General features: G+C 42.1%; 1 protein-coding gene across 1 annotated transcript in view; it reads right to left on the bottom strand.

Moving 5' to 3' along the window:
* Positions 1 to 223: 223 nt before the first annotated feature.
* ntn1b (netrin 1b) overlaps positions 224 to 23,117 on the bottom strand; it is a 51,036-nt gene continuing 28,142 nt past the window's right edge. Inside the window, exons 2-6 of the mRNA XM_063018584.1 lie at positions 22,281 to 22,469; positions 16,329 to 16,478; positions 14,529 to 14,582; positions 12,237 to 12,311; positions 224 to 842 (exon numbers count right to left, since the gene is read on the bottom strand). Coding sequence (XP_062874654.1) covers positions 520 to 842; positions 12,237 to 12,311; positions 14,529 to 14,582; positions 16,329 to 16,478; positions 22,281 to 22,469 — 791 coding nt within the window. The 3' untranslated portion in view covers positions 224 to 519. The remainder of the gene's footprint in view (positions 843 to 12,236; positions 12,312 to 14,528; positions 14,583 to 16,328; positions 16,479 to 22,280; positions 22,470 to 23,117) is intronic.

Raw genomic sequence — 23,117 nt, 5'->3', positions numbered from 1 at the left:
TAAATACCTCCAAATCCTCAACAACAATGAGGCATTGTCCACGACGGTTTCCTCCAGAGTCGTTTTACTTGAGAGTGGGTTTTTTTAGAGCTTGTTAGTTCACTCTGTTAGTTCATTCTTCGTACTTATTTTGACAGGATCGCTCTTGCCATCATTTAACCGGTAAACACATGCAGCTCGAATAAAAAGAGCACCCTCTACTACACATACTATGAGCTGGCCAATAAAAAAGAGAATCTCGACCTGAAACGTGAGACAATAACTAGCTGGCTACAAAAAAAAAAAAAGTAATGGACACTTTACATACTGTTTACGTGACATCAGGTGCAAACTCTGCAAAATCCACAAGTTAAAAAAGATCTGAAAGAAAATGAGGACAGACAGCTGAAGACTGTGAAACTGGAATTCCTTCACGACCAGTTCCTACCGAAGGCTAGCGATATCAGTCTGCTTAGCAGCGCTCGTTTCTCCGTCTCCTTCCTCTTCTGCTCCTCTTCCGCCTCTGTAGCGCCGGATGGTCTAGCACTTGCCCCTCTTGTCACGCTGTTGGAACTTGCGCAGACGCCGAGCCCACAGGTCCTTCCAGGGAACCAGCAGGCTGGCCTTGTCGGCCACGACGCCGCTCTGGCCGCGCGAGTCCTCGTCGTTCGAACCCAGCAACAGGTACTTCTTGCCCGGCTTGATCTTGGGACACTTGCAGGCCACGTCCTTGGCGCGCACCCACAGCAGCTGGTCGCCGCGGCGGATGCGGTGTCCGCCTTGCTTGTACACCGAGATGATGTTAATGGTGAACTTCCACCACTCGCCTGCCTTGTCACCCTTCAACACGTGTACCTGAACCGCTGGAGAAAGACACAGATAAGAAGAGTCACATTTTTGTCTGTTTAATTCATATTAGTATAAAATAATAACAGTTGGGAAATCACTATATAATGACTTTTATTTATACCCCCCCCCCCCCCAATTTTCCTCCCAATCTAGTCGTATCCAATTACCTGATTGCATTACGCTTTCTCTCTACTGATGTTGATCTCCACTCTGACTGAGAAGAGACGTGATTAACACACGCCCCCTCCGACACGTGTGCAGTACCGACTGCATCTTTTCACCTGCATAAGGTGAGTTCATATGTGAATCAGCTTTGTGTATATAGAGTCATGCACTGATCCCTATTATCCCCTGTCTCTGTGCAGGTGCCATCAATCTGCCAGCAGAAGTTGTAATTGCATCAACTATAAGGAGTCCGAGGCGGCACCCCCCTTGAACAACAGCCAATCGTTGTTGGCAGAGCTGAGTTTCAAATCGACGAGTTCGAAATGTCAGCTCTGGTGTGCTAGCGTGTTTTATCACTGTGCCACCTGAGCATTATGATTTTTTTTCAATTAAAGTAAATTAATACAAATTCTTCATCCTAATAAGGGCCACGGTGGTTCCAACACGGCCTAGAAACACCGAGTGCGGGGCAGAAATGTGCCAGATGTGGTGCTAATTCATGGCAGAGTACCACACACTACACTCACAACACACATTTACTCAGTCAGTCCCTCAGGTCCCAAAATCATCTAATAAAAACAATTGTTTGAGTAGTACAAAAATACACTGCAGTTACCAAGTATGACATCAGGGACCAGGGTTCTTTTTGCCAAGGTTAAAAGGAAACCCAAACCTGTCACCTTATGTTGTAATCCAAGGAGGTTCTGGAACTGTCTAGGGTCAAGAAAGTCAACTGTGTTTCAATATCAGCACCTCAAAGCTAGAGTTTGATGACCAGAGGTATGTTCGAGGGAGAAAAAGTAAGACATTTATACCCAATACTGTACCTACTGTTAAGCACACTGGTGGTAATTTTATGCTATGGTGCTGTTTTACTCCCAGTGGAGCTGCTGCTTTGCAGAAAGTGGACGGAATAACAAAGAAGAACGATTACCTTAAAATTCAACCCTCAGCCAGAAGGTTGGATCTTGGATCCAGTTTGGTGTTTGACCAGGACAATGACCCAAACACATCAAAACAGCTGTATAATGGCTGCAATGTCTAAAACCCTGACGCCAACCCTATTGAAAATCTGTGGACTGTACTGAAAAATCAAGTCCGTGCCAGAAAACCATCAGATTTGATGGAACACCACAATTTCTGCCAAGTAGAGTGGTCAAAAATCCAAGGTAACAAAACCATGGGACATAAAACCAAATATTAAACGTGCTGTTTACATAATTCTGACAGCAGATTTATTTTAATATTTAAATAAATCCTCAATAAAAATTGTTGCAGAAATTGTTAAGTCTTAATGTTGATGTATGTTAAGTGCATGTACATGTTAACTGTATGTTAGCATTTAATTAATCATGCACTAATGATGGATCAGAGCTTAATGATCCTGTAATTTTTAGCCCTTGGTAAAACAACTATTTTTTTAAATCAATTCTTCATTGTTTCCCCCTTTTTACCCAAAATCCAATGGTCAGTTGGAGCCTATCTCTCTTGTTGCTGTTGCCATTTCCACCCCCGGTGGAGGATGGCTGAGCCTGCCAGGCCCTGCCCCGAGCACTTCTTTTCACCTGTCTCACAAAGTGCAGTATTGTGTGTGCCCTCCCAGCGATAAGGAATCCTGTTTCAGCCATTTTCCCTCCCCTTACAGACACAAAGCCAATTTCGTGTCTGTGCAGGCACCCGGGCAGCTGGTAGCACAGCAGAGATTGTTTTACTGCTGTGCCACCAACACTATTATCAGAAGTGACTTACAGTACTGTGACAGTATATTATCTAAACAATTAAGAATTAAGGGTCTTGCTCGAGGGCCCAACAGTGGCAACTTGACAGTAGTGGAGCTTGAACCAGCGACAACTGGGCTTGAATGTGATTTTAAACAGTCAATACATCCTTCTCATTTGAATAACTATTTGGCTGTTTTTTTCTTAAAGAGGTTAAACAAATCAATAGAAACCTAATTTTTTTGTACCAGACTAGGCTAAATACAGGTCTTTGCAGCTAGCTTTAAAAAAGGACCAAGTAATCAGAGTGCATTACATCTGTGCAATGTAATGTAATCCACATAAACACTTAACAAACACAAAGTAAAAGCAGAGATGATTTTATAATAACACATTTTATTATAACTCATCGCATAGTCTTTCAGTTTTTAAAAACCTCAAATGATTTTCCCCCCTGATTTGCGAGTTGCTTTTTCGGAACCTCTCCCCGCCTTCTTTCTTCGCACCCTGACCCATGACCCTCCCTTATTTTCCTGAGCCGCATGCTCCGTATTGCAGCAACAGTTGCCATAGCACTTACAGCCGGAGACAATGTGTGCCCGCGGAGAGCGTGCTGACGCCCCTCCTTCCCACCGGGACCTGCTGCAGCGCCGCACTACAGTGGACAAACTGCTGGAAAAGTATAGAAATGAAAATGTGGGGACATAAAATATCTGCTACGGGTTTATTTTATATTTATTTGCTGGCGATGATAAAATATACAGAAATTTCAAAACTATAAGATGTAAGGTCGGGAACCACAAGAATTGAGGTTTTACTTTAACTGTCCTGGAGACCTCAAGGTAACACTAGTTTCAGACCATGGCAGTAAGTGTATATCTTACATACTTGTAGAGGTCAAGCATTCAGACCTGTACTGTTCTTTTGGTGTATGCCATACATCAGGGTTTTCAATGCGACCCACAATTTGTCCATGATTTTTATCATGGCAGCACAAACGACACATCAAAACGAAACATAAAACAAAAATATAATTAATTACTAAAAATACTTTTCAGTCTTTGAGCAAGGCCCTTAACTTTCTGTGCTCCAGGAGTGCCGTACAATGGCTGACCCTGCACTCTGACCCCAGCTTCCAAACAAGCTGGAATATGAGAAGAAAGAATTTCGTTGTACTGTACACGTGTTTATGTATATATAACAAATAAAGGCTTTCTATTCTACTTTAAAGTCTTTAATGTCTTTTACTCTTCCCATCTTAATCCAAAATCAAGACATGGCATGATCAGCATCTTTATACATGCTTTGTTTTTTTCTTTTTAATTTCACCCCTTCTGTATGCAGCCAGCTGTCTGAAAGGGCCGCCATAATATTTTCCACAGGTCCCATAGATATGTAAAATACAAAGTGGGTAAACACACACACACACACACACACACACACACACACACACACACACACACTTTCCAGCCACTGTATAAACGTGTGGTGGTAAGAAAATAAAAAAAAGGGTCAGGATGTAAAAAAATATTTTAATATTGCAGATTTCTGTGTGAAAGAAGTGTTGCCTGACGGCGTGGAGCTCGCCAGCATCACATCATTCCTCACACACTTTGAGTTTGTGAGCTAATCTGTGCTCATGATGAAGTGGTTATGTGGGAAATGGTTCAGAGAAGCCCACAGGGCTCAGAAGGGGCCACGCTAAGAGTCCTTATTTAAAAATTAGAGAAAATTGAGTTAAAATTGATAGCATGTTTTCGTGTGTGAAAGATACAGATACGTTAGGTTGCCAGGGCTGACCGTGACCCACCTGTTAAGCAAAGGTGAGCCGTGTTTAAGGAAATACACCATCAGTGGTATTATGTAAAAGTGACAGGGGAAGTGCTCTATTTCAATTCTCTTTTCTCCCTCTCTTACACTCTTTATTTACGGGGGCACGGATCGGCCCTTTAGCGCGGCGGAATGTCCCGGCTCGGCAGCGGGGGGCCTGCTGTGAGCAAATTGCACCCAATTTGAGAGAAGAAAAGAGAAGTGTCAGTGTGAGGAGGGCGCACTCCCACGGGCTCGCCATTCATCCCCGCTGCCTCTCTGGGCTCGAACCCACTTTTTTTTTGGTTAAAGACACAGAAAGATAAAAAAAAAAAAAACACAGCAGAGTGCGGAGGGGTTCGGGGAGGGCGCTTCTTTAGTGGAGGCCACTATTTATCTTCCCAGCCGCAGAAGAATTGTGGAAGTGTTCCGACCTCATCGGCTCGCCCAGCCCGCGGTCTCCCAGCGCCCGCTTCAAGAGTGGTGTGAGAATCCAAACCGGGAGTCTCGTTTTCGTTTTGTCTGGTTGCTTTTGCACCGCAGGATGCATTCATGAGCCAATTATGAGCTCAAAAAGGGAGCAGCATTTAGAATCTGTAATTAGTATCCAAAAAATTATGTGTGTACCTTATGTATACGAACACCCGTTCTGTTTTGACCAATATTTTGGCTGCTAATGATTTCTGCAACTGTTCTTTCTCTGTGACTGAATGTTCGGACCATGTATTTGGTCAGGTGTTTAATCCAAAAACCAAAAATTATTATTTAGAAGTTGCTGGAACACAAATGGCAATGTTTACTGCCAAGTGAGCTTTACATTGCCACAGGCTCGGGGTCTTACAAACTGAATATGACGTAGTTTAACTGCTTTGGATTTATTTTTGTATAGATAGATAGACAGACAGATTGATATATAGACAGACAGACAGACAGATGAAATTACAGACAGACAGATAGATAATTAAATTACAGATAGATAGACATACAGATTGACAGACAGATTGACAGACAGATAGAAAGATAGATAGATAGACAGACAAATAGACAGACAGACAGATACACAGACAGATAAAATTACAGATAGATAGACAGACAGGTAGATAGGTAGAAAAAATTACAGATAGACAGACAGATAGACAGACAGACAGGCAGATTGATATACAGACAGACAGACAAATAAAATTACAGATAGATAAATATATAGGCAGATAAATATACAGACAGACATATAGATAGAGAGATAGATGAACAGACAGACAGGCAGACTGATATACAGACAGACCGATAAAATGGAGATAAAGATGGATAGATAGACAGACAGATAGACAGACAGATAGATAAACAGACAGATAGATAGATAGATAGATAGATAGATAGATAGATAGATAGATAGATAGATAGATAGATAGATAGATAGATACAGTGTATCACAAAAGTGAGTACACCCCTCACATTTCTGCAAATATTTCATTATATCTTTTCATGGGACAACACTATAGAAATAAAACTTGGATATAACTTAGAGTAGTCAGTGTACAGCTTGTATAGCAGTGTAGATTTACTGTCTTCTGAAAATAACTTAACACACAGCCATTAATGTCTAAATAGCTGGCAACATAAGTGAGTACACCCCACAGTGAACATGTCCAAATTGTGCCCAAAGTGTCAATATTTTGTGTGGCCACCATTATTATCCAGCACTGCCTTAACCCTCCTGGGCATGGAATTCACCAGAGCTGCACAGGTTGCTACTGGAATCCTCTTCCACTCCTCCATGATGACGGAGCTGGTGGATGTTAGACACCTTGAACTCCTCCACCTTCCACTTGAGGATGCGCCACAGGTGCTCAATTGGGTTTAGTCCATCACCTTTACCTTCAGCTTCCTCAGCAAGGCAGTTGTCATCTTGGAGGTTGTGTTTGGGGTCGTTATCCTGATGGAAAACTGCCATGAGGCCCAGTTTTCGAAGGGAGGGGATCATGCTCTGTTTCAGAATGTCACAGTACATGTTGGAATTCATGTTTCCCTCAATGAACTGCAGCTCCCCAGTGCCAGCAACACTCATGCAGCCCAAGACCATGATGCTACCACCACCATGCTTGACTGTAGGCAAGATACAGTTGTCTTGGTACTTCTCACCAGGGCGCCGCCACACATGCTGGACACCATCTGAGCCAAACAAGTTCATCTTGGTCTCGTCAGACCACAGGGCATTCCAATAATCCATGTTCTTGGACTGCTTGTTTTCAGCAAACTGTTTGCGGGCTTTCTTGTGCGTCAGCTTCCTTCTGGGATGACGACCATGCAGACCGAGTTGATGCAGTGTGCGGCGTATGGTCTGAGCACTGACAGGCTGACCTCCCACGTCTTCAACCTCTGCAGCAATGCTGGCAGCACTCATGTGTCTATTTTTTAAAGCCAACCTCTGGATATGACGCCGAACACGTGGACTCAACTTCTTTGGTCGACCCTGGCGAAGCCTGTTCCGAGTGGAACCTGTCCTGGAAAACCGCTGTATGACCTTGGCCACCATGCTGTAGCTCAGTTTCAGGGTGTTAGCAATCTTCTTATAGCCCAGGCCATCTTTGTGGAGAGCAACAATTCTATTTCTCACATCCTCAGAGAGTTCTTTGCCATGAGGTGCCATGTTGAATATCCAGTGGCCAGTATGAGAGAATTGTACCCAAAACACCAAATTTAACAGCCCTGCTCCCCATTTACACCTGGGACCTTGACACATGACACCAGGGAGGGACAACGACACATTTGTGCACAATTTAGACATGTTCACTGTGGGGTGTACTCACTTATGTTGCCAGCTATTTAGACATTAATGGCTGTGTGTTGAGTTATTTTCAGAAGACAGTAAATCTACACTGCTATACAAGCTGTACACTGACTACTCTAAGTTATATCCAAGTTTCATGTCTATAGTGTCGTCCCATGAAAAGATATAATGAAATATTTGCAGAAATGTGAGGGGTGTACTCACTTTTGTGATACACTGTAGATAGATAGATAGACAGACACACATACAGACAGATAAATTTACAGAGACATATAGATAGCCAGATGTAAAGCTCACTTGGCAGTAAACATTGCCATTTGTGTTCCAGCAACGTCTAAATAATTTAAGGAAGTGTTTTTTTATGCTTATGAATTTAACATCTGACCAAATACATGGTCTACACATTCAGACACAGAAACAGAACGGTTGCAGAAATCACTATAATCCTGAAGGATGCCAAGAAAGACACGTCTCTTACGAGTGTATGTAAACTTTTGACTGGCGCTGTATAATAGCATGTGAAGAAGAGGCGTGAGGGACCCCCCTGGGTCTGGCAGTTCCTCTCACTAAATGCCGGTGTGTGTTTTTGGGCAGTGTGCTGTGCCATGACCCGCTGGCTCTACACAAGTCAGACTAATCTAATTAGTGCGCCTGATTAGCAGCGTGAAGCTCCCGTGTACGCCCCCCGCCGGGCCACCCTACGCCCAGACGCTTAATGCCAAACTGACAAGTGTGTGTGGCACAGTTCAGGGCCCACATGCACGCTGACACGCACACATGGCGCTTTGATTTATTGTGCTTCTCTCCCGGTCCTCGACTCGGGGTGGCGGGTAAGAATGCAGCTCTTTATGTTTGCTGTCTCCGTAGAGACAGACGACAAAGAGGATGAGCGGCGGATATTTCTTTCTATCTGTGTCTCATTGTGAGCGGAGGGCAGATTTAGCACCTGATGTCGGCCGACGACGGAACTCTGAGGCAGAGACGGCTCTGTTTAAACTAGGACCGGGACACCCAGAGCGCAAACAGGCGCAGGGTGATTCGGGGTATGCAAACACACGGGCGCACAAAGGGGTGTGAGAGAAAATCTGAGGCTGAGATTTAATCGTACAGAGCTGAGAAAAGACATCAAAGACATCAAAGAAAAACATTTTAATAATTTTACATCCATTCAGAAAGAAAAGGAAAGAATTTGTCCGGTTAAAGGTGCTTTATATGGCCAAAAATATGTGGACACCCTATCATGAGCTGGTGAGCATGCCATTCTAAAAGCATGGGCATTTACTGTGGTATGTTGAAACTCAACGTCAGTTGGTTCTGGGAGTGGCGTCGAGTTTTAAAGACGTTGAGTTTCAAGGTCTTTTTTCCATAAGGATGTATGGGAAACCTGTTAATGCGTTTCATGGTCCCGTGGAACTGCATATACGAGGGATCTTCAAAAAGTTTCCACACTATTATATTTTGGTTGGAGACGTTGAGGGTGGGAGGAGTCGTAACTGGTCGTGACTGAGAGACGCTTATAGTCCGGATTTGGTGCCATCTTATTTCTACCTTTTTGGATGCTCAAAGAAGCTTTAAGGGGAGGAAGATTTTCATGTGATGATGATGTGAAAAATGCTGGGAAAAAGCATCAGAAGATGATTATGTAGAAAAGTGATGTCATTTATTTTTGAAATTCTTAATAAATAGAGTTAAAAAAGTGTGGAAACTTTTTGAAGAACATTTGTAACATCAGTGTTCTAATTCATCCCAGAGAAGTTAATTGGGGTTGAACTCAGGGCTCTCTGCAGGTCACTGGGGTTCCATAACACCAAACTCATCAAAGCATGTCTTTACGAACCTATAGGGCATGTGGGAAACCTAAATACTGTTGGAAGCATATCACTGGTTTTATGTATTTTTTTACATACCTGTTATCATTGATGTAGCTATTTATTTATTTATTTATTAGGATTTTAACGTCATGTTTTACACACTTTGGTTACATTCATGACAGGACAGGTAGATTCATCAGTCCAAGTTTCATTTCAAACACAGTCATGGGCAATTTTGTATCCTTAATTCTTTGGAAACTGGAGCTCCCAGAGGAAACCCACACAGACACGGGGAGAGCATGCAAACTCCACCCGGGCTGCTCCATCTGGGAATCGATCGTGTCAGTGTTACCCAGTGTGCCGCCCTTGATGTGGCTAAAACCACAGGCAATACTTTAGGCTATATAGGGTACAGGTTCATTATCAGTATTCAAAATGAATTCTGGATTTATTTTTGAATGTGTTTATATTTAATGTATTATAAAGTAAAATGATTCTGAATTCATTTATATTCATTATTCAGCCACAAGTCCTTTTTTATTAGAATTCTGCCGAAACCCAGTTTATAAAGCCCTGAATGACAAATATCTGTGAACCCATTCAACAAGAATTCTGTCAGATTGTTTCAGACGGATCACTTTTTTTTCTGTCGCCTCATGGATGAGGAAACCAAAAGATCTGTTTCCACGCTCATTTGGCCGCATTTAAAAGCGCTCTGGACTGTTTGTCCTCACCGGCTTTGATTGATGGATTGTGAAGCTTTGTGGGTGGCTGACAGCCCTGTATAGGGACCAGCACGGCTCATTGGCTGCATGTGATGCATCTCAAAAGTCACCCAGCTGGCCAGAACGCATGCCGTGGACATGGAATAAACCACTGATGCTGCTTAAGGTCTTGTTTCTTTGTGTTGGGTCTGAAACAGCTTCTGGGGGAATGCCAGGACTTTTATTCATGCGTGCTAATTGCTGATGGTAGAGGGATGATAATAAGTGGGATGTTAATGAGAGCAATAGGAAAGAATAGGATCTTTTAGTGTTAGTGCAGAGCTTTGATCTGTTTCGAATAACGCAGCGAGGAAATTAATAACAGCCGTCCGTCCATCCGAAGCCTCCCTCTGGAAGACTGGCATGGCATCATGGACACTTATCAGATGATGGATTGGTACGTTGACTCTGGCCAGAACTTGACTCTGAGCTTTTATTGCCTACTGTGAGAAACTTTCATGCACACTCACAGAAGAATCTGTAACCAGAGCCATACTGAGATACGAATCATAGTGAAGACGCCACACTGCTCTACTTATTCTTATGTTTGGTCTTTGTTTACATGCATCTTACTGTACAACAAAGTCTATATTTGTTTGTTTTTGTTTTTATTAGGATTTTAATAGTCATGGTCACTTTGGTTACATTCATGACAGAAACGGTAGTTGCACAAGGTTCATCAGTTCACAAGTTTATATCAAACACTGTCATGGACAATTTTGTATCTCCAATTCACCTCACTTGCATGTTTTTGGACTGTGGGAGAAAACCGGAGCACCCGGAGGAAACCCACGTGGACAAGGGGAGAACATGCAAACTCCACACAGAAAGGACCCGGACCGCCCCACCTGGGGATCGAACCCAGGACCTTCTTGCTGTGAGGCGACAGTGCTACTCACCGAGCCACCGTGCCGCCCACAAAGTCTATATAACAGAGGTCCTACAGCCATAAAGTTAGGAATAACCCAAACTGTACCTCATACAGAGGGAAAAAGTTCATCTGAATGGTCAGACATAATTGAAGAACCAATAAAAATATGTGAATGTGTCACTGTCCACAGACAAACAAGCCTTACACTAGCCTAAGTGCAAGAAAAAAAGTGCTCTGCTCCAAAGTTGTCATCTCAAAACTCAACTTAAGTTTGTTGCTGGTCAAATAAACAAAAAAGAGCTTTCTAAACGAAGGTTAGATAAAATAAATATTGAGATATGTCACTTTAACAGACATGAGTATGTACAATGAAGAAAATGTGGCACATTTAGACCCAACAACACTGTACCTACTGTACTGTACCTGCAGTATTATATGTGTTGTATTATTTTCTGGCAGCAAAACTGGGGCATTGTAGAAAGCAGATAAAATAATAAGAAGGATTACCTAAAATTTGTTGTTTCAGCCACGCATTGAGCCCAAATACCTTAAAGCTGCTTTCAGAATGGCTAAATTATTCTAAAGTCCAATCTTCAGTACTATAACGAATATGTCGAGTGCATTGAAATATATTTTATACATTTATAGTGTATATAAACATATTCATGTCCAAAGATAATGTAAATTCGTTTCTGCAGTCCTGGTTTTACAGACAAGGCTCACACAATAATATAACAACCCTTTATAGCGCTTATCAATTCATATACACGCATTTGTACTCGTAAGTCTGGGATTCCAACAGGATCCAGCTGTCCCCTTTGTCCTCTACAGACTGTCAGACGGTCCGAGCACGTCCAAAAGAAGAGCCGTGCTGGGCCGTACGCTTTGATGCTATAACTTAAACTCAAAGCCAATGAATAAACCATGAGACAAGAGGAGGAATAACTGACTGAATTAGATTAATATGCCTTGGGGAGGGGGGGGGGGGGCTGTTTTACCCGCCTGTTATCACTGATAGCTAGCTGATTAGCTGAACGACGTTTTCTGGAACAAACCTACATTTTTATATTAGGATTTTCTAAGAATTTAATCTAATTAATGATGGAATGATACGACTCATTAAGTCTCAGTTTCAATTTATTTGTACTGATTTTAAAAGGGTTTTTTGTCTTATGACTGTCTTTGTCTTATTGTGGTGCTCAGGCACCGCCAATTGTGCTATTGGCCTGACCAGGCGTCCAAACAGGCACAATTGACGGTGCCTGAGGAAGGAGGCTCAACAGGGTTTCATTGCCGCTGTACAGTTGTGACCTCTGCAGTCTGGTTAAGATGTCTGCACTCGCGATGGCTCTCTGTATAAGTGAATTGCACACAAATCAGATGCCAATGCAAGCAGCAGACGATGCTATCGACCTGACCGGGCATCCAAACATTCCCAATGGGGGAATTTTTCACCCTAATCCCAATACAAACAATACTCACCAAAATCTTTCTTGCAGTACTTCTTCATAGTGACCTTCATTTTGCCCTTTGAGGCCTTGCAGTGTGAATCACAGTCTGAGGAATCAAATAGAAAGAAACAACAAAACAACAAATTAAATCTTAATAGAGCTTAATAATGAACAGAAATCAAATTCTACTGTTTTAATACATCAGTCACCAAATAAGGAGGGTTAAATAAAAGACTGACATAAACAGATGCACATAAGGTCACACCAAGGGGCCAAATTTTATTATCCATCAAGACTCTCCAGAACTTTGCTCGGTTCCAGACAACCATTAGCCATGTCAGTGCTGTGGGCTACAGAGGTCATTTAACCTGAATGGTGGGCCACTGAGAGGGCTGGGAAACACTGCGAGAGTTCCCTCCAGGGCCCTTAATTGAATTTGAATCAGGCGAATTAAATGACGCCATGCGGCATGCACTCGGTCTGGTGGTTTGAGTAGAATGTTCTGTTAGGTGCTCTGATGAATATGTTGTGTATTTAAGACATCCTGTCAAAAGCAGCTTGTCGATGGGCGTTGCATCATTAAGCCGCTGCGAGACGTCAGAGGGACGAAACCATTTTCATGCTCTGCCTGGCTTAAAATGATTTCGTCCCACTGACGTCTCGCCCCCGACTGACACAAATTGGAAGCAGAAAGTCTCCCGGTGTGGCTACCTCACATCGACAGAATAACCCGGAGGTTTTACGTTTTCGGCGGGGGGTCGTGCGAGGTGCGGCGAATACTGGTGGAAATGGGAGAAAGGAGACCTTTGAGTTTTCTCCTGAATATGGACAAACTTCATTATTTTCTCCGGGCCTGTGTTTAGCCCTCCCTTTTCACGGCCCTTTCTGTTCGGTGTGAATGGGGTTGCCTGGGTAATGGCGGAGCAGGAAAAAAAAGCCACTTGGAAAAGAAGTTTGAAGGCTAGCGAGAGGGGGTTGGGGCTGGAGGAGCAGTCAAGAAGCAAGATGTTGGTTCTTAGAGAGGAACATGGAAAAAGTGAGTCAGTACGGTGTATACGGTATATACAAATGCACAAATCGAAAAGTACATTTGATTTGATGAGTCCACGTCGCTTCATTTCCATAGAATTGTACTGCAGAGAATCGAAAAAGGCTTTTGTGCACCAGCAAGCCTCGTCCGCCCCATCCTGCCCTTCTTTGATACACCCAGCCTGCCATTAAACGGGCAACACAAAGCCCAGTGCCGGCCATCACACCCACAGTCCTCATTAACACCCGTCCCCTGCTGCTAGACCAACTTTGTCTTTGTTAAGACCCTCAAATGAAGCCATGCTTCAGTCCGCTGCTCCACCAGGGGACCACACGGGAGGTTTCTACACCCCGTACTGCTGCTGCCATACCAGCCGAATGATCTAAGATCCACTGGAGACCATCCCCGGCACTCTAGGAATCCAGGATTTTAGTTTTAGTCCTGTTTAGTCCATAATTGCATAATCGCTGATCCTTTAATGCATCGCACTACTGAACAGCTCAGAAATAGGATTAGAGATTCAATCCCTGATCATTTTAAATATGAACAGAATTACTTTTCCAAGAGCTGGTTGAACGTCTGAACGCTGCGGGTGCATTTATGTGCGCAAACTGATCACATTTTGTCATTCTGAAGATGATTTAATGCATGAAAGCAGGGTTGGGCGGTATGATGGTCATCGATTCCTCATACCGTATGGATTTTTCAAATACTGCCACCGCCTGTGTGCAGTCAGGCCAACTGGAGCTATTCAAATGGCATCAGTGTGTGCCATGTGATGGACTGGTGACCTGTCTGGGGTGTTTCCTGCCTTTTGCCCAATGTATCAGACCCACCGTGACCCTGACCGGGATAAAGTCAGTAAATGTGTCTTTTATGTGAATACATTCTAAATAAGGTAGCTGAATTTTTTGCTTGAAATAGCAATTAAGTTCAATTTAAGTTTACTTTATTTGTTTTAGCACTTTTGATTTGTGATTTTATTCCAAATGTAGCAGAAATCTAATCTGAGGAACATTTATTCTGCTCCACCCAACTCTGTATAGTAAGAAAATTGCCATAATTTTTCCAGACAGGGGAACAGAGAGTATAAAAAATGACAGAGCTGATGTATTCAGACGGGACTAAAATTACAGAGATATTTTCCAGTTATAATTACATGACCCCACCTTCTTACATAGTACTAATCCCATCTGAATAATGCTTTAATATTTTTGGATGAAGTAATTCGTCCTCTACGGCAAAACCTAATCATTTAGTCAGGTCTAGTTTGAAAACTTGTAGTGCACGTACCTGTTGGCTCTTCTGGACTGCTGTCTGTCGTGGTGGGGGAGGCGACTGGAATCTCTGTTAGCAGAAAAACGAAGATAATCAGCAACAAGAGAAGTTTAAGGCTACATCTCACATTTTCCTATTATTTTTCTGCCCATACAAAAAGCAATAAATAACTGGTACCATTTCTGGTACAGTAATTAGCTAATTTGTCCTCCACTGCTGGGGGATCCATGATTGCAGTCGAGGTGGGTATATTGCTGCTCACGCCTCCCACGACCTGCGCGCAGCCCTTAGTGGAAACCTTTTTCACCTATGCATACTACACAGGCGCCTCTCTATCTGCTTATCAGGGTCCTTACACAGCATTTAAAGACCCCACCCACATAGTCCGTTCATCCCGCCCTAGCAGAAGCGTGTCTGCTGCAGGCACTGCCAATTATGCCCGCTAGATGGCGCCCAGCCGACCGTTTGGAATGAAGGAGTTCAGAATCTCGGCTCTGGTGTGCTAGCGGAATATGCCGCTGCGCCGCCTGGGCACCATTCCTTTATGTATTTTGTTTCTTTGATGTATTGCGCAATCGTATCAGCTGATTTATTTAAAGTGTTTTAGCTTTAATTTACTTGCTTCTAGTCTTCTAGGGCTTGCTGAGCTATTTTGACAGAATGTAGTACCATCACGGTGTTCACAAGAGCCTCTGTGTTAACATTTTTGCACTGTTTTAAAATCAGGAAAAGACTTTTTAACAAGACAGACGTGCAGTCCATTGATCTGTAGCTTTTGTGGTGCTTCATGGTGTGAAATGCTGAAAAAACTCCTAAAAAGACCTAAAACAAAGGTGAAATCTAGACTAGAAAAGCCGAACCCCATGTATTTTTGGTGAGAAATCCCAAAACGCATTTTTTAAGTCTGAAAAAGTGGACATGTCCTCAAAAAAGAGGATGTATGGTCACTCTAGTTTAATAGAAACGTTTCTTGCTCGCAGCACATTACGTTCAGCTCATTGTTCATTATTGTAAGATATGCACCACAAGGGACTCAAGTTGGCAAAACGTTTAATAGCACAAAACGTTATTATTAATATATTAAAAATAAAACACATTATCTCAGAGAAAGTATAAGAAAGCAGATCTTTGCAGCTCCAGCACTGGGGCTTGCTTCCGAGCGTTTACGGTAGATTTGTTACTTTTCCAGTACATGGAAGGAAAACGTAGTTCCACTGAGTTTACTCCAAGTTTCATTTCGCTTTAGTGGAGCCTCGCCAAACATATCAGAACTGTTCCATATCCAAGATAGCTTTGTATACACATCACATCAGTCCCTGTTGACAATAACTTACATTATATGGCTCAGAATGGTAAAGCGTAGTGCTAACACCACATTGTGTCGTCCAGCCAGCAGTTATCTTATCGAGCGATGCCAGCCGGGGAGGAACGAACACAAGAGCTTCTATTACCACAGCGACAGAATCTGCTGCCCTGTTGCCAATAAACATATCACCAATCACAGAGGGTCGTTACATTCACGACCTGACGGGTAATCAGCGAAGCTCCGACAGGCCGGTCTGTACGGACTGTTTGCTTTAGTGAAGGTCAAATAGCGAGACGTCCATCCAAGGAAATAATGGATCTGGGGACGTGGGCGGAAATGAAAAGAACTGGGGTCATAAATTCATTTATTGTAAGCATGTATGTTAACAATATTTAGGGTCTTTTTTTGGCCACATGACTGTAAAAATGCCAAGTTAAAGTTTGGGATTTATAACTTTTTGTTGGTGTTGTTAATGTATAAAAGTGTGAGAGAAAGAGGGGGGGTCTTACTGATGCAGGGGGCGATGGGTGAGCGGCTCTGTTGGTAACCTTTAGCACAGCGGTTGCAGGTGATTCCAGTCACGCCGTCTTTGCACGGACACTGACCTGTGGTCTGGTTACAGGTTTTGCCTGCAGCACCGACTGGATGGCAGTCACATGCTGGAATGAGAAAAGAAGAGTTTACATTTATTAGAGTGACGTACAGAGGTGCTTCCACAGCAAACATTTCTTTACTCTAGTTTAAATAGACAACAGTCCAAGGATACTAATCTGCTGAAATGAGTAAAGACATTATTGATGAAGGTCTTTCATCGTCTTTTGAAGACAGTGAGAGACTCAGATGTAGGAACGGACAGGGGAAGTTCGTTCCACCACTTTGGAGCTGGTACAGAAAAGAGACTGGATACCCGTTACCTCTAGTTCTTGTCAAAGATCAAAACTAGTGGCTCAAAGGTTACGTGGTACAGATAGACTAGAACTGGTCCATTTTTGTCTTTGTAGGCAAGCATCATTGTTTTAACCCTGTCCTTATGAAAGTATTTAATGAAGGCTAATATGATACACAGGATCTTCAAAAAGTTTCCACACTTTTACATTTTGGTTGGTGAGGGTGGAGGAGTAGTAATCGGTCATGTCTGAGAGACTGAGAGAGAGCTTATAGTCCGGATTTAGCGCCATCCGGTTTCAACCGTTTTTGACGCTCAAAGACGCTTTAAGTGGAAGAAGATTTTCATGTGATGATTATGTAGAAAAGTGATGTCATTTGTTATTGAAATTCTTAATAAATAGAGTTTAAAAAGTACAGAAACTTTTTGAAGAACCCTCATATATAAGTGAATCCATTTAGAAGGTAAATTCAGGTGTGAATTCCTTCAGTATTCTGTTCTTACTCTGTACACGTTTGCACACAGATGGTGTGTCTGTTAAAACCCTTTGTGCTCTACTGGGGGGTTCTGATCTGCCATGTAGGCGGCTTGCGGCCCTCTCTGATAGAGTTTCCAAAGTAAATGCTTTTGGCAAGCACAGTCGCTGCAAATAAAGCCCTGAACAACATTCTCCATTAATGGGGCAGAGCGGCGGACATCAAAGCCGCTCTGCTTAAGCCGTTAGTCAGAAGGATGGGACATTAAAAGTGAGAATTTCATGCTCGTGCTGCCAAGCGTTTACCATAAAGCTTTATGTTTGAAGTTTCAGCCCAGGTCTCTTCATCAGGCCAGCAAAAAAAGTAATTTGAAAACAGCTGGATGGGGACCAGTCTAAACGAAACCAGTCAAACTGTTAGTGGGTACTGGGAGACGTTTGTAAAAATTAAAAAGGAATCAGTTACAAAATTACACGAGTGAATGTTCAGACGCTATTCGGGTTAGTAATCAAATGTTAAAGGGCTTATTCTGGGAAAACGAAAAAAATAAATATCACACTTTCTGTGCTAATTTAAACAAATCTGTTAAATAAAATTAATGTGCGACCATGACATCATAAAATAGACATTGTTTTTATTTTACTTTTACCCTTTCCAGCATGAAAATAAATTCTGTTTCTCAGACTAACTCTGCCATGAAAATCCTTTCTGAGTGAAAGCAGAACCACATTAAGTAATACAGGACAATCACAAATTAACTGGAATGGGAAACAATGGGATATGAACTATATATAAACCACATGAGAGCGGCTGGTTAAACTTCAATTATCCTACAGAGGAAAAATGAATGTTTTTAAAAACAACAGAACATAATCGAGGTGTAATGATACACAAACGTAGACATCCTGCAATTATAATATAATATAAAACATCATTCTTTTGAAAATGTCCTACACCCGTCTAAAGTTCCCCATAAGTTACTGTGAAGTCCATAGCATAGACTTTATTTTTACATTAGATTTTACATTAATCAAACCATTTAGTCACATGTGTACTTATAAGTGATGGTTCAAACACCTCACTAAAGAGTTATCTAGACTCCCACCAGCGTTCCCGCCATTATCAGATTATCAGCAGTGGCAGTTGTAGCATAGTGGTTAAGGTACTGAACTAGTAAGTAAAATGTTGCTGGTTTAAACCCCACCACTGCCAGGTTGCCACTGTTGGGCTCTGAATTGGGCCCTTAACTCTGAATTGCTTAAACTATATACTGTAAATCGCTTTGGATAAAAGCATCTGTTAAATGCCGAAAATGTCAATGGGAGGGGAAGGTTTAAAGCAGGTTACAAAGGCAAATGTAAACCTGGTAACTGGACTACTGCCAAAATACAATGTATTAGACCAGTGGTTCTAAACCAGGGGGCCACAGTGAGCTTAGAGGGGGGTCCAGTTGCTTTTAATTGAGAGTACAAAAGGAGTCATGTGATAGGATGGGAGATTTCTTGCGAAGTGCCAAGGTTAACAGACGGTGACTATGAAATAGAACGCCTTTATTTGTCATATATACATATACAGGTCTACAGTACAACTAAATCCTTTCTTTGCATATCACAGCTTGTTTGGAAGCTGGGGTCAGAGCACAGGGTCAGCCATTGTTCAAAGGCCCAACAGTGGCTGCATAGCAAAGTTGGGATTCGAACTCAACATTTTAACTGATAGCCCAAAGCTCTTCTTACTAGGCTACCACTGTCCCATTCTAAGGTTCTAATTCAGTTGTTGATGCAGATCCCGCTGAAGTAGACCAAGGTGAGTAAGCTCCCACCACCAGTTCATCAGAAGTAATCCCACACATTGAATTACCATCTATCTATCTATCTATCTATCTATCTATCTATCTATCTATCTATCTATCTATCTATCTATCTATCTATCTATCTATCTATCTATCTATCTATCTATCTATCTATCTATCTATCTATTATCTATCCATCCATCCATCCATCCATCCATCCATCGAGCGAGCACAACTGAACCAGTCCAAATATTTTTAAACCAGGACATTACTAGTAAAGATGTATTTCCATGACTTTGGAGTGTAAAACAGATTTAAAAGACAAGAATGGTCACAGGTTCAAAAAAAGAAGACGAAAGTAGAAACAAAACGGTGTCGATGTGGCAGGTGACATGCTGTTTACACTGCACTTGACGAGAAATTAAGTTGTTAATCCGGGAAATAAAACACAAGGCATTTCACACTGCCATTTATAGTTCTGACTATATTGCATGTAATTAAGGTCTGATTTTCTTCACAGCATTGCTCGCAGCACGACCTGTTCCCCATCCAAAACAAGCAGGGTGAGATGGTTGGCTGACTTGAACAAAAAATAAACTAATGGTCTGATCGATGTCAGGAGTGGAGAGTTCATCACCTGAGGAGAGCGCGGCGATCGAGCTGTTTATCTTTTTATCTCCTCGGTTTACGACTAAACAACTATAATGTCTTAGCATGATATTACTTGCTTGATATTGGTGGCTACATGTTAATCTCATTAAGTGAGGAAAAAAAAGGTTGAAGCTACTCTGGCCGTATCCTTTCCTTTCAACCCGGTGAGAATCCCAAATTTAGCCTGAGCAAATGTTTGGGCTGGCAGGAGCGAGTCAGCGCTGCTGAAAACCGCTTGGAACCTCCTTGTGAATCAGCGGCATTCCTCTGGTGAGAATATGAAGTGATGACAGTGAGGCACGGTGCCGTGTTAGCCGTCAATTTAGCCTTGGCTCGGGGTTCGGACATCCCTGCGAAAATTAAGCCACCCTAACGATTGTGATTGGGTAAGCGAGCGTCATGAAAATTACTCTAAAGTATGTTGACGCTTTCAGTCAGTCCAAGGTCAATTAGTTATGGTAAGCTGGGACTGAAGCTGCCGTCCCTGTGGTGGTTCTGTATGTGTGAGGGGTGTTAACATGAGGGCACGGTTGGGCTGGAAATGAGGAATCCAGTTCAGGGCCAAGAGGAATGCAAACATGTCGGTGGTTAGAAACCACACTGCGGTTCATTCAGGAACCCTTCAGCAGCTGTGTGAACTGTAAAATATGTGAAGACTGCAAAAGGGCAACTGGTAAATAAGTTTGACATGATTTCATACATTTAAAGTCCTGCAAAAGATACATTCACATTTTTCTTTTTGTGGCTCAAGTTTACCTGATTAAAAAGACCTTAAAATGCATCTTTGGGTGCTTGTGACTCACTTTTAATTTCACATACCGGCCGTTAAGCGACAAGTCAATAGCAACAAATCAGGGCTTTATTTTGTCGGGAGGCTCGCTTTGTTCTCGCCTTTTTCTCTGTGTTTTTCACCAGCGCTGCTCCAGTAGCCACCAGCAGTGCTTCAGACTCAGAATGATAGATACTCTGAGTCCCCACTATACGATCATGGCAAACTGGTCAGAGCTTGGCACTGCAAAACATTAAAATTGGGGGCTATATGTGTTTGGAGGTTGGCTTTTGAAAATAATTCACCACAATTACTACAAAAAATTCACTGATGTTCTCATTATGTCTTTTTGATTTTATTTACAGGCGTTTTTTGGACATCTTTTATTCTGAATTTCAATTTTAGCTCTTTTTCTTCCCTCTTCTGTTCATAGCCGCTGGCATGCAGTTCATAATCATCACACTTCTCCAAGTTAAACAAATACAATCCAATAAAAAGAATCGAAAGCTTAGTTTTTAATGATGGCAGCTATATCGACCCTTCTCAGTTTTAATGATGGAAATGTACACTCATTCATGTTACCCTAAATGAGGTTCTACAAGGGAGTGGCTACAATCAAAAGCTGTAAGAACACAAGAGGAGAAAATCTGAAAGCTAAAGTTCATCCGCCAACAGTGATGTACATGTAGAGCCCCTGAACTAACATCAAAATATTTTGGAAGGCCTTTAACATCTTGGGTGGTTGAGTCTGCATGTGGTTTTGGACATGTCAGTTTGGGGGTGATGTAAATAAATAATAAACATGATTTTAAGCCACATCACATCTGACAGGCAATTCATTAGTGTATGACGAGAACTCCCCGTGGTTACTATGTTATTATATGCTACGCTAATGCTAGCATTCTTGGAAATGTAATAAATTCTGAGACCGTTTTTATCCAACTCAATGACTGAAGTAGTTCTTTCATAAATTCAGTGTGGAGTCTCTGAAAATCTGCTATTCAATATGTATAAACTTTATTAAATTATTAATTTGGTCGTATGAATCGTTTTGGTATGTTATTAAACTTTGTGACATGGCCTTCTAATTCAGTGTTAGCTATTATACTATAGCTTAGTATAACAACAGGGCCCAACAGTGGCAACCTGGCAGTGGTGGGGCTTGAACCAGCAGCCTTTTGATTACTAGTATCACTAGGCTACTAGTTCAGTACCCTAACCATTAGGCTACTAGTCCAGTACCTTAACCACTAGGTCACTAGTCCAGTACCTTAATCCAGTACCTTAACCACTAGGTTACTAATCCAGTACCTTAACCACTAGGCTACTAATCCAGTACCTTAACCACTAGGCTACTAGTCCAGTAACTCAAACACTAGGCTACTTGTCCAGTACCTTAACCACTAGGCTACTAGTCCAGTACCTTAACCACTAGGCTACTAGTCCAGTACCTTAACCACTAGGCTATTAGTCCTTAACCACTAGGCTACAACTGCCCTTTGGAAGGATAGCTAGTATAACTGCATTTAAAAGAGTGCATAAAAGAGTGCATGGAACAGTGGTCTCTTTGCAAAAGTTGGAAAGAAAACCCAATCCCGTTTTTAATGCTTTGAGGACATTTGCCATGAATGAAAAGCTGCTGGAACACAAAACTACCCACAATCAAGCAAAAGTCACATAAATTTGGGCTTGAAGGCTGCCAAACAAAAATAAAAGTTTCTACGTTAAACTTCTACGCTAAAAAACTGAGGAACAGTTGTAGAAAGCATTGAAATTGCAAGACTGTAATAACATTAATGTCTATTCCAAATGACAAATAAACCTGATGTGAGTGTACAGATCTTCAGACTGTTTGGCTGGTATACATGCTGAATGGCCTCAGCTTACCTTTGCAGGCGCGTCTGTGTGTGATGGCCTTGGTCATGTCTCTGTAATAACCCTCTTTGCAGTAGTGACAGTGACGGCCGGCTGTGTTGTGTCTGCAGTTGAGACAGACTCCTCCACTCCTGCGGCCCGACAGCTTATACAGCTCCATGTTGAAACGGCAGCGGCGGGCGTGTAGGTTACAGTGGCAAGCTGAATGGGAATGAAAAAAATACAAAGTGTTGAGGATTATTGTATTATTTTAATATTAAGAACACAAACTGTACAGGAATCCAAGTACACGTTAAAACGACAAAATTCGCCCAACCTGATTGCTTATTTTTTTTCCACATTAATGCACATGTTGACATTTACATAATTATGTTCGGAAAATCAACACACCGTGCTCACTAATGTGGTGATTTTTAAATGTGAGAGCAGCTAATTATAGAGCAAAATTTTCCTCATATGAATTTTTCATCTCTCAGTTACACCTTTAGTTTGTAATGTTCTTTGGTCGGAGTGAATAATTACAGAAGAACTGACCTGCAAAAACAGCACAGCTGAGAACCAATCCATAATTCCTGCTAACTTCCCACATAAATCACTCAGCTCAACACAACAGCAGAGAAAACAGAGAAAAGTGTCTCTAATCGATTTCTAAAACAGTCCCAGCAGAGTCATACCTGCACCCTCACCTGAACACAGCAACATGTTTCAGGGTAGGGCTGCCACTAGTGGTGGGTGGATTGATCCAAATATCAATATTATCGACACCAACGTTGGTATTGGAATCAGATCGATACTAGTGTGATGGGATCGATACTTTAGTTTTACTTTTTCTCCTCTACATTCAGCACG

Source organism: Trichomycterus rosablanca, chromosome 22 (genome assembly GCF_030014385.1).
Source record: "Trichomycterus rosablanca isolate fTriRos1 chromosome 22, fTriRos1.hap1, whole genome shotgun sequence".
Taxonomy (NCBI): Eukaryota; Metazoa; Chordata; class Actinopteri; order Siluriformes; family Trichomycteridae; genus Trichomycterus; species Trichomycterus rosablanca.
Note: the sequence above shows the minus strand (reverse complement) of the source record. Positions and strands in the feature narration are given on the sequence as shown.